The sequence below is a fragment of the Hydra viridissima genome, unplaced genomic scaffold (genome assembly GCF_058129835.1).
Source record: "Hydra viridissima isolate aposymbiotic clone 2 unplaced genomic scaffold, HvirCarnegie_v1 scaffold_7, whole genome shotgun sequence".
Taxonomy (NCBI): Eukaryota; Metazoa; Cnidaria; class Hydrozoa; order Anthoathecata; family Hydridae; genus Hydra; species Hydra viridissima.
This window is the reverse complement of record NW_028324306.1, coordinates 15,006,015-15,018,761: the sequence shown is the minus strand read 5'-3', so window position 1 is coordinate 15,018,761 and position 12,747 is coordinate 15,006,015. Positions and strand designations below refer to the sequence as shown.

At 29.6% G+C, this 12,747-nt stretch overlaps 1 protein-coding gene across 1 annotated transcript; it reads right to left on the bottom strand.

Annotated features, from left to right (window-relative positions):
• Window positions 1-638: 638 nt before the first annotated feature.
• LOC145184018 (uncharacterized) lies at window positions 639-11,720 on the bottom strand. The gene is made up of 7 exons (XM_080059560.2): window positions 11,072-11,720; window positions 10,821-10,982; window positions 10,288-10,610; window positions 9,715-9,969; window positions 2,333-2,950; window positions 1,490-1,702; window positions 639-1,292 (listed from the first exon to the last, which is right to left on the bottom strand). Exons 1-7 carry the CDS (start codon window positions 11,622-11,624, stop codon window positions 747-749), a joined length of 2,670 nt encoding a protein of 889 aa, XP_079915686.2. The 5' UTR covers window positions 11,625-11,720; the 3' UTR covers window positions 639-746.
• Between the last annotated feature and the right edge of the window lie 1,027 nt (window positions 11,721-12,747).

Sequence of the window (12,747 nt, the reverse complement as noted above, 5' to 3'; positions counted from 1 at the left end):
ACTAAGCTAGAAAGTGTACCATACGATTGCTGCGTGGCCTACTCTAGATATCAATAGAACAGCCTTATGTTTATTTCAACAAAAAACTTTAGAGTTGCACTTAGCGGTCAGTTTGCCGAGTTTTGACAATGCTTTTTTGCATGCAATAAAAGTATATCCTTGAAGGAATAATCCTTATATAATAAATAATCAGAAGAAATAATCCTTGAAGAAAGCACCACCTAAAGTTTTGATCGTCGGCTTTGAAATTACAATGCGGTTATTGCTTTGTGGTTTAAGAGACCACTCAAAAAAAGTTAACTTTTTTTTATAACTGTGCAATATTTGATTTGATTTCCAGCATAAATAAATTTTGGCTCTGGAAGGAATTATTTATCTTATCGTTATTGTTTAGATGTTTATAGTTGTTGTTTAATATTGATGAAATGGTTCTGTCTGCTGAATAAAAGCAGACAGAACAATTTCAGTTCATCAGCGCTTTCTAACTTTATTTAGATTTATTTCAGGATTATCTACTAGTACCATATTGTAAGTGACATTTATAAGGAAATTATAACGGACTTAAATCGTATATTTTATGAAATTTTGTTTTTCCAGTTTAAAAAATACTTAGCATTTACTAAAGAAATGAAATTGTGTTTTATTTTGGTTAAGAAATTTTAACTTTATTAAAAACTTTCACCATTTTATATTAAAAACATTTTTCAATAGAAATATAAAAAGTTCCCTTTTATTACAAAAAAAAATTAATCAGCCATCTTTTCATCGTCTAAGATATAAACTTGTTCCCAGCTTCTTGACAAATTTTCTCCATCACCAGACTCCAAATCTTCCAATTCGTTTGAACACTTCTTCTCCATTATTGATCCAAACACAGCATCGTTTTTCATTTGTGAGTCAAGTGCTGGTTTCATAGGAGAATTAGCTAATTTCCGAACAGGTGGTTTTATGTTAATATCTGGAAAAGGTATATATTTTGGTGGCACTGGATGTGGTTCTCCAATAATGGAGAGAACGCTGCATTTTAATTCGTACAATATGCACTTCATTTCAAATAACTCTTTATCACGCTGAAAAAGGGTTTCAAATAATCTATAATATTCCAATTCCTCCAAATATTCTCGATCAAGGTCAGCCTGACTTCGCGTTATTGCAGTGATTTTATTGCCAATGTTAAAATAATCCTTCAGGAAATCGCTGAGAAAATCAAGGCGCAAACAAAGAGACCGCACAACTTTTTCCCAGTGCTCTTTGTCAGTGACACCCGCTTCATCGTTTGGTTCAGAAATAACCTGAAAACATGCAAGTATATCAAAAGCATCTTTTTTGAGTTTCGCATTCACATTTTTCAAATTTAGCTTACATACACAATTAAAGTAAAATATTTAGGACGAAACTCAACTTTTATTCAACTTTTAACCATTCATTTTTACGAGTGAACCGAGTAAATTTACAATTAAATGTTTTAAACAAAAAGGGAAATACTCACCAACGGTGCACATTCTGAATGGATATAATCGTTAGCTTTTTTAGCACGCTTCCTAGGTAGAAAAGCTTCTATTTGTAGCACTGTATTAGCCTGAAGCAGTAAAGCATTAGCTTTTGCATTTTGATAGACCCTGTTAAACGTTTCTGAAAGCAGTGCAATGTATAAGTTTAAGCATAAGACTGTCGACAACGCAAAAAAAGATCCAACGAAAATCTGAAAACAAAGAAAAAAAACTTTAGGAAAACTTTAAATACAACAAAATTTGATCGTATGCTCTTTATAAGCGAGTCACATACCTTGATCCCCATACTGTGAAGGGAGAGAAAAGGATATGAAAAACATAGACTGAAAACCCTTTTCCTTATTTATAAACGTAAAACACATCAACTCATGAACGATAATAGGTTTATACTTTTAGAATATAAAATGAACACGTATAATATTGCTTTTTACTCGAGGAACACATGATAAACATCTACAGATGTATAGAAATTGAAGAGAAGGGAATTAGAGTTATATCGGGAGCAGTTCTCACAATAGAGGATATTTTGAATGACAGTCGCAGAGGTTACACGAATTATAAATAAGAATTAATATATAAAATGGCTTCTTTTGATATAATCAGCTCAACTGAACAAAAAATACTTTAGGAAAGGATATCATCATCACTACAAGTATTTTATCTCATCTTTCTATAAGTTTAAAAACCAATTATAACTACTAGCATATATAGTGACATACTGTCCCACTTAGAAGGAAAAGTGGAAATGTTCAGGATAACCAGCTAAAATGCTATGTCTACTTAAGTTTCAAGAAGTAAGGAAGCATACATAATTCACTAACCTGTGCCATGAGACTATCAACAGCTACAATACCCTTGAAAAAATCTCCTGTATTCAAAGTAACTTGCCAAACTGTAAAAAGCATATCATTAAAAAGTTCCCAGTCAATTGATTTTGCATTAGCAGCTTTCATTGTCTTTGCATTAATATGACCACCAAAGAGAATCCAAAATCCTACTGCATAGGGAATATAAAACTCAAAAAAAAGAAAAGCAAATGTAATTGTGTCAACCATTACATGACCAAGCATTGTAATAAAGGGGCCAAGCGTTGGAAATGGCCGACAGGATTTCATGAAGTGTAGCCACATGGAGATGAGAGCAAAAGTATATGCACGCAAATGAATTTTTGCAGTAAGCTGGTCATTTCGAACCACATAAAGTATACGTGTTATTATAACAAATAGCACTGCAACATATGTTAACAAATCGAACACATTCCATGGATCAGATAGTAAACTTTTTTTTTTTGAGCGTGTTGCTTTCATTTCACTTTCAATAAAAATCTTTTCCTGTGGCCATCTTGGGTGGCAAAACTCCAAATCACGAGTAAGCTGTTGTGTTCTCCAAGATCGAAACTGCTGCCTTTCCTTGAAAGCTGTTTTGCTTTCTAAAACTTGCTTTAAAAAAAAAAAGAAAGAAATTTAGAAACTTTGGAAGTAAATAAACTTTTGTTTAAATATATAACTGCAAAATTCATATCAAATCATGTAAAAAAAAAAAAGTTTGTACCTCTTGCAGGTCACTATTTTACCTGTGACATTTTTTTTTCAATTTAGGTTGTGTGAATATAGCTCAATATCTCAGACTTTTTTACCTATGGTAGCCACAACCAATATCTATAGAATTTTAATATTATTTTTTATGAAAAACGCTTGTAAAAAAATGCAAGAAATTTGAGAACTAGTTGTCAGGGCTCTCTAATCCAGAAAGAGAGTTTACAACATCAACAATTGTCTGTTGAGTGAAGGTAATATCAAAAGAAAGCTAAAAACTAATGAAAAGAGTCCTGATATGTCAAGGATAGAATCAAGAGGAGATGAATGTGTTGCAGAAGACCATTAGGAGTGTTGTTCATGATTGCCATGGAACCAAATCTAGAGCCAGAAAAAAAATTTTCTTTTTACTCAACGTCTTAAAGCATCGGGACTTCAAAATAGTAATAAGCTACTTTAGATTATCAGGAAAAAAACCCTGGTTCTGTTTTCTGGAGAGAAGTATTTCACAGTGAATCAGGTCTACAACAGCAGGACAAATAGATATCTCTCTACCTCAAAAGTTGAGAAAGTCCCAGATAACATCAAATCTATCAGTTAGACAAAACATCCTAACTAAGTAATGGTGTTTCGCTTGGTTGCTTCCATTGTTCTCAAGACACTGTCTTCTGGGCTCAAAATAGGGTTTTAAGAGTACTAGGACAAGAAGCTTTGCCCTTCCTTCAGTTCAAGCCAACTTTAGGGATGACCAAAATTATGTTCTGATGCAAGATGGAGCCCCCTGCAATACAGCAAACTCAATCCAAAACTGGCTACGAGAGAGTATTAACTTATAGTATAAAGACTTGTGTCCCCCTAGCTTATCAAACTTGAATCCTCTGGACTTCTGTATATGGGCTCAAGTTCAGGCTGAGGTTTACTACAAACAACATTCTAACCAGAATAATCTTTGCTGATCCATTAGGAAGTCATGGGATGATTCTCCATCAAGTACATCAAGAACACTTACAAAAGATTCAGGCCTTGTCTGGAGGCGATGATCATAGCTGAAGAAGGAAAAATTTTGAAATCTTAAGCTTAAAGATTTAATGTACAACATTTATTTAAGAAATTATTGTCCTTTACTAACTGACCTTGTGTTAATTTTTTTCAACTAAATTTTATTGGGTAAAATAGCAAGCTGCAAGCGATAACCTATAATCAGAGATTTTTCTATCACAGATTGTTCATCTTCATAAAGTTAATAAAAATCCAAACATTTTGTCTAATATCTTCATTGAGCTAAGAATTACAGGTTTTTTAAAATGGCACAAAAGCCATGTGTACTTTTTCAATTATTACTGTAAATCATTCATGGATTTTACCAAACACTGTGCATCGCCATGTCTTTCTTTCAATAAGATAACATTTCTGAAGAAATAAAACTCAGAAAAGTCTGAAAAAAATCAAACTCAGAACTTTTGTTAAGTTTGAACTTTTTTTTATATAAAACACTTAAAACCTATTAAAAGCAAATAGATTTACAATTGTTAAAAAATCTCAGACTTTAAACTGGTTCAGCCAGAAACGGAAATATTTTGGTGTAATTTTTAATTTACAAAAAATGACCTTTTCATAATATTTATTTTGTATATATTTCATCTGATGAGCTATCATAGATATGGTACAGATTTTTATTACATTATGTTGTCTATTGTAAATAAAAACCTGCTGTGCTGTACTAAGCTTTCATTAATTGTTAATAATTTTACATAATTTCACATAAATTTATATCATTTTACATAATTATAATTTCTACAAAACTACTGTACAACAATGCTGATGTTAAAATTTTGTCAATTTTTGTCTCCTTTAATTGCATATATCATTCCACTTATTAAAAATGGGAAATATATTTCGCATATGAAATTAGTAAATAGAATCCAGTGAACTTTGGCCAATAGTTATATGCAGGTTGTGACAAATGAAAAAAATCATCTGAAAGACCTGCTTCTCACTATTAATATCTAATTTAGTTTTATAGTATGATCAAAACATCTGGAACTGATTTTGAGAAAGAAAATAAATCCGCATGATATTCAGCAATCCTCACCTTATAAGACGCTATTTCATTAGTTGATATAAAAAAAAAAATGTGAAGCCCTTTTGTCTTTGATATTCTTCACATTTAAAACAAACCATCTTTAAGTATTTCTTTACATTTCTTTATCAATTAAAATGTTATTTTTGGTGTATTTGGTGACAAAATTAAAACATGACTTCCGCAGATTCAGGATGTAAAGTGCATTATTAACTACTCTAATCAAATCTAAAACAGTAAACAAATATTGTTTAGCAAACTCTAACTAAAAAAGCTTTTTATCTTTTTTCAACAATTTTTGGTTAATTTTAGAAATTTATTGTATTCATCATATTTTAGTAATTTCTGGCCAGATAGTAATATACCTTGTTGAACTTTCATAAATTTTGCTTTTCAAACAAATATTTAGGTACAAGAAATACGACATCTAATTTTTTTCTGCCAAGATCTTGCACTGATGCAGTATTATTTGTAGTTCACTATTTCTTTTCATATAGTTTGCAGTTTAATCCATTATTTCTTTTCATCTAGAGTACAGCTTTTTTGTTCAAAATACAATGAGCCATAAAATTATAGGTACAAAATTTTGTTTTATATCAAAAAATTTGAAACATAGGCATCAGGTAAAGAAAAGATATTGTCAAAATCAAAATAAATGACAACTATATTTAATTTTTACTAGATAATTAATGTTTAAATGCATAACAATGAAATCTGTTAATAAAAACCCAAATCAAACTCCTCATTGAATGTTTTATTGCTGATTGAATGTTCTAAATGCTCTTTAATATTGCAGTCTGGATATGATTTTTTTAAAAGGGAAAAGATTGTTTTTGAGTATGCCCTGCATAATGGTTTTCAATTTTAGAGAGTTAAGTAAGTTTTTACTAAGCTAAAATGTGTACACAGAAGCATTGAAATTCTCTTTAAAAGAAAAAAAAAAAAATTGCAAAGGGATAATATCCTTATAAAAAATTTGTGAAAAAATAAAAATTATTAATCAACATAAACAAAAATAATGCACTTCCAACACACAACACCAATACACTCAGCCATAAATAGTTTCACAAAATATTGCATGACCAACAGTTAAATTTCACAAAATTTAAATTCTACTCAACAGTAACAAAGGATTTGGAAAAGTGTTTTATAATTGCAAACTTTACAAAATTCTTCTCATTTTACCCTGATTATAGTGAAAATGGTTTCTTATTTTCATGGTTCTTGTTTCAGGGTCTTGAATGGTGGAAAAATTAAATATATTTCTTTAGCTTATATCAAATGTATTGAAAAAGAAAATTTATTTGTAGTATGATATCTTATCTTAGAGTTCCTTTTGATGATGTTGGAATTTCAGGCATAACTAAAAAAATTTTTTTAGTAACATTTTTTAGTAATGCCTGAAATGCTCTGTGATTCTGGTCTTGCTTAGTTACCTAAGTAGAATATTGCAGTTAATAAGGCCAAAAAGTTGGCTTTTTTAACTCCAATACTACTAGTATTAATCTTATAGATTAATAAAATAGATGACATACAGGACCTTAATTAGCAATTTTTGACCTTTTAAAGACTATTTGGAGAGCTTTTAGCTTCTGTTACCTCAGAAAGCAGTGGGAGCTCAAAATGTCAAGTTTTAAACTAAGCTATATAGAACCCTTATTTTCTATTATGTATTGAAAATGCAGAGTAATGTGGATAAAGAATAAAATGTAAAATGAAAACCTGAAAAAAGGTCTACTAGCCATCAATAAACTTTTTACAAGGAATTCTAAATTTTGCAAGATCTTTTGAAAACGAGTTATCAGTAATGTTGCTTTTGGGAAAGATGTTTTTAAAATAATTCCAATTTTCTCAAAATCAATTTTCATAACGCCTAGCATTTTGAGATCCTTAACCTAGTATTTTGAGGTACCATTTTAAAAAAACTATATAACATACTTAAGTGATTACTTTTGAGAGTTTTTCTTTAAAATAACATCAACAAACTTGAAAGAGCACGTAATGAACAAAGAATATGAATATTAACATTTTAACTATAATTCTAAGTCAGGAACAACAGAATGCATTCACGTAGCATTCTGAAAGAAATCAATCAATAAACCAAAAATATCAAAGTCTACTTAAAAAAGTGATATGATCTCTTGTCCATCATGAAGTTGTTCACCTTATTGAGGTTTCTCCAATCCCTTAAATCTAAATCCTTTTCCTTCAGGACCCACCTTTATTTATCAAATGAAGGTAGGTCGTTGTTTTAAATGACAAGCAAAAGAACTGTTATAAATAAATTATTAAGATCAATTGTCTGTTTTTAATTTCAACACTTTTTAATCTGACTTTTAATCACAAATTCTAGTTACCTTTTTAAAATAGTTTTGTAAGATTCTTTTTACTCTTCCTTTTTTATCCATTTGAATTTGAACAAAAAATGTGAAATATTGACAACAATTAACTTAACACTTCAAATGTTTGAAACTTTGATAAATCCAGCTGATTTTACTTTTTTAACCACCTTAATTTTACCATATTAACTCTTTCTTCACCATATACAAGCTTAACTCTAATTCTCCACCATATACATCAACAATTACCAATACAATCAACTGTTTTTAGATCATATTGGTTATCATCACTTGACTCTCTTCTCCCCAGATGTCAGCTCATCATCAATCATCTTGTCAGCATCACTCAGGTTGTCAACAGTTAAATCATCGTTAACATCAATCATCAGCATTATCATCTTCAATGTCATCTTTATCAAGTTCAAACTGAAGGATTTTCTTTGGTTCAATATCACAAAATGGCTTGATCATTATTAAATTTGAACTTTTCACCTTGCCATAATGCTTTATTGTATGTAGATTTTAAAACATAGCAACATGGGTATTCTTGGTTGCTGCACAAACAGTCTAGTCACATGTATATTCTTCCTCGCAACTACAGAATGTCTTTGCTGTTGTTGCTTGGATGGGCCCTGCAACTTCATAAGAACAGATTTTCTTCCTTTCAACTTGACAAATCTTGAGAAAAAAGTTTTATTTCCTAATCATGTGTAAATATTACCTGTTGTTGTTCTTTATACAATAGACTAAAAACTCTTCTTCATTTGTGGTGAAGAATCTTCCTTCTCTTTTTCAGTTTAAATGGCACCATCAAATTTTTCACTTTTAAGTTTTCTTGAATTGATTGCAGCCCAACTGCTTCGTCTAGAGTCTGAAATAAAACTGAGGAATTCTATTGACTGTAAGTCATGACAAAACCATAAGAGATCTATTTTGGGATATACCAGACATGACTTATACTCAAAGTACAAAGACAATGACTTAGTGCTTTTCAGCTTCATTAACAACCATTACATCCCTATTGTCTACTCTTATGAAAAATTCATAGTTTAAAGTGTGCCAAATAAGTACTATAACTGGGTTTGAGGTGAATCCAGAGAAGCAATCCATTGAAATAAGGAGTACTCCAATGAGACAGTACCCTTCCAATATCATTGGTTATGGCTTATTTCTATAACACTTCTAGTTTCTGTGACAGAAGATGAAAAATTCAACACTGACACCTACATTTCAATGATCAAAAATTGTTTAATTACCTGGTCCGAAAAAAAAAAATTCAGGATAGGTTCTTGGGGATTCCAACATGAATGCCCATTCTATATGCAAGCTAGTTAAAAAACCAGAAATTTGAAACTCTGGACGCCTTAACAACAAAGGAGATTTAACAACAAATGAGCCTCTTAAGTTAACCACCATGAACACAACCAGAATAGAAATTATCATTATCATAAGCACCAATTAAACTTCCTCTATGGATACCTTTTTTATAAAAGGTGTCCACAGAGGAAATCGATCAAAAAATAAAATCCATGTATCTTATTTTTGAAAATTGTTTCACACCCAGTTTTCAAATTTAACTACTTTAACTATCATTAAGTAGCAGCTCCTTCCTTTTCTTGTATACCCAACAATGTAGATTACTTTTTAGTATTTGGTGAATATAATCCTTTGAAGTTGAAATCTTTCCAGCTAATGCTGAGACACACCTTTTTCTTCTTAACATGTACCATAGCTAGATTAATGCTTTGAAACAGGGTTTGATAGATCATTATTTATTAAGTTTATATTTACGCAAAACATTTCTTTTAAATGATTAAAAGGTTAATGTAGACCGAGTTTACAGAAAATCAAATTAGATTGAAAACTTGCCTCTTATGAATAAAACATTTTAAATTCTGAGATTTTTAGATAATTGTAATATTTGATCAATTTTGAAAATTTTTTTGTTAATCAAAAATTGATAATATACAGATTCTGCAAGTCAAAATTAATAAAAATGCTAAACTCAAATTTTTTTTATGTGTGTGTGACTATTATTGAATTGGAAATTATATTTAAAGACACAGTTACACAGTCTTTGGTGAAATCCATTAATTTTACTTCTTTAACTGTCTTATGAATATGAACATAATTTTATATGAGCATAATTTTTAATAAAATCAGAGATAATAGGTTATACAGCTTGTCAAGAAACACCATTAATTATAAATCAACATTCAAATTATAATATCAAATATTAGTGCAATAACCTTGAATATAAAATAGAATGTTAATAAAACAGCTATCAATTCAATCGGTATCTTCCAGTAAATACCATTTTTATAGTAACTTTCATTCCCACGAGGAAGAAAAATTGCTAACCATGTCCAAATCATTATATATGTAAGATGTATCAAAGCACCAAGAAGAGCTCCTATTTTTCCAAACTGATTCCACTTTTGCTTTATCAGCTGTTGCATGACAGGATGCATGATTACCTCAAACTCTTTTAACTCTACTGCCATCTAAGACAAATACAAGATAATACTTCATTCTCTCTAAGGTTATAAATTTTACATAACCCTTTTAGAAATCAGTGCTAAATAAATAAATACATCATGTCATGTAAAGGAAAAGTAAACAAATATAAAAATCTGAATGAATAATCAAATTAACACAAGTGCATTAATCAAAGAAAGGTTCATGCAACAAATTTATTGAACCTTGCTATTTTTAAAACTAGTATACTAAATAAGAGAATTTAAAAGAAAAAAAAAAAAACAGAACAACTAAAAGGAGTATTTTTAGAAGAATGAATCTTTTGCAACAATTTTAAAATTTACTTTTAAGGCATTAATGGGACACTCATATTTTTTCATTTTTCTTTTTTTCTTTCTTTCCGTCTTGTCATCAGAAACAATTGGAATTCCATATTGATCAAACTGTTCATTTGCTTTTACCCAGTTCACAGGATTGCCTTCTAAGTAATTCAAGTAAAAGTAATTCTTTCGGTATGCAGGGTCATTAACCAAGAACTGATTAAGAGCATCTAATGCAATATGTGGCATTTTTTCCACAATAATGCATATAGCTGACATCCCTGTATCATCAAATACTCCCACTGGAGCACCATAGTCAACTAAGTATCGAGTAGAATCTTCTTGAGCTAAAACAACATTAAATAGTTGTACACAACTAATTAAATAAGTGTGATTTTATGAAACTATTCTCTTTGATATTTTACACCATTTAATATTTATTTTAGTTAAAGAATCCATGTACTGTAACTATATTTAAAAAAGATATTATTTCAGAAGTAGAAATATTGGCTACAAATAACTTAAATATGCAGGAAAGAATCAATAAGATTTGTTACCTGTTTCTGCAGCAATAAATAGAGGTGTTCTTAACTTATAATCTTTATCACTCAGTTTTGCACCATTTTCTATTAAAACTTTGAGTGATCCAACAGCATTGTACTTAGCTGCATAATGTATAGCAGTTTGTTGTTCCCCTTTTGTTTTTTTATGTATATCAGCTATGTAAAAAAAGTTAAAATAAAAAAAAACTTGAAACCAATTAACATCTCTATAAAAAATAGAAACAGTAAAATAGAAACAATTATACCTCCATTATCAATCAGATACTTAACCATTTCAAAATGATCTACAGCAGAAGCTAAATGAAGTGGTGATCTGCCCCACTTATCTGCCTGATTAACATTTGCTCCTAGATCAATAAAAAATTTTGCTACATCTGTGTTCCAATTTCTTGCAATTTCATGCATAGCAGTTTGACCATGCTTATCTGTTACATTTACATTTGCGCCTCCTAAAATTAATGAGTCCAAGAAACGAAAATCCACAGTCTCTTTACTTCCTTTGTTTGCCATCTTAGATAAATAAATAATAAGAGCCTTGCTTGCTGCAGCTGTTTTATTTTTCTTGTTATTGAAACCAGATTCCAATATATTTGGATCATCCATATCATCATCTAACGTGCCGATATCAGCATTGTTTTCACCATCTTTAAGTACTTCTTCTCTTGGTGCTGGCCCTACTCGATAAACACATGCAGATTTTGGAGGCTTTCGACGTGCATCAGATAAATGTTCCCATCTTTTATTTTGGGATGTAATAAAAGAAGGACAACTAGAAACTTGTGGGAGCTGTGTAGACATGAGACCAACTCAAACTGCTAATTACATACTTTTATATTTTTGCATATTAATACTTATCACAAAAAGAAGAAAACAAACAATAGGTAATTTTAACTTTATAACTAATGGATTAATTACAAAACTAAAATTTACTTAGAAATTGGACTACTCCAGAATGATAGTCATGCAGATTTTTTCAATTTGTTAAAAATTAAACTTTAAAATAAACTTCAGAAGTTTTGATTAATAATTTATTCTAGCTTTCGCACAATATTTTTGGAAATTAACCATTTTTAATGGTCATTCTATTTTTTAGTTAAAGAATTGCATGGAAACACTGAAAAAAATGAAAATAACTGTTGGTGTAGTTTCTTCATTCACAACTTGCTTTTATTTGATATTTTATATGACAACTTAAGACAACAACAATTTCAAAATGAAAACATGAAGTTCAAAAGTAAATAAAGATACTATTCAGGTGTGTGTGTGTGTGTGTGTGTGTGTGTGTGTGTGTGTGTGTGTGTGTGTGTGTGTGTGTGTGTGTGTGTGTGTGTGTGTATACATATATATATATATATATATATATATATATATATATATATATATATATATATATATATATATATATATATATATGTATATGTATATATATATATATATATATATATATATATATATATATATATATATATATATATATATGTATATACACCTGAATTTAATTTCTAATTTATACCTTGCTGTTATATGGCCAGTCGTTAGTCACAAAACCTGATTTAACATGCTAAAACTTATTTCTGCCTATATATGTATTACATATATTTTTATATTTGTATAAATATTTAAGGTTTCTTGAATTTTTTTCTTTATATTCCAATAGAATTTATCGGAGTATAAAATTAAATTTCATGTGAATAGACCAGTAAAATGTTAGTGTTGCTTTTACATGAAAAAACTCTGGGCAGTAACTAATGATCGTCGTAATAAACGCTGCACCTATCCTTTATTTTGGTTAAAACTTTAACGGGGTTGAAATTTAAGTGGTTTGATGTATCACGTTCTTATTTTGATGTAAAATATCAAGAGAAATCTTTATTATAGCTTTTGAGTAATAAATTTTAATGGTTTCGATAAACTCTTTTCA

Bases quoted from the DNA above. Each gene is read 5' to 3' on its own strand.
- LOC145184018 (XM_080059560.2), bottom strand. From the start codon at position 11,624: ATGTCTACACAGCTCCCACAAGTTTCTAGTTGTCCTTCTTTTATTACA. The intron at 10,611-10,820 runs GTAACAAATCTT...ATGTTGTTTTAG, and splicing joins ATTTATTGCTGCAGAAACAG to CTCAAGAAGATTCTACTCGA. The intron at 1,703-2,332 runs GTTAGTGAATTA...CTTTGTTTTCAG, and splicing joins TTGATAGTCTCATGGCACAG to ATTTTCGTTGGATCTTTTTT.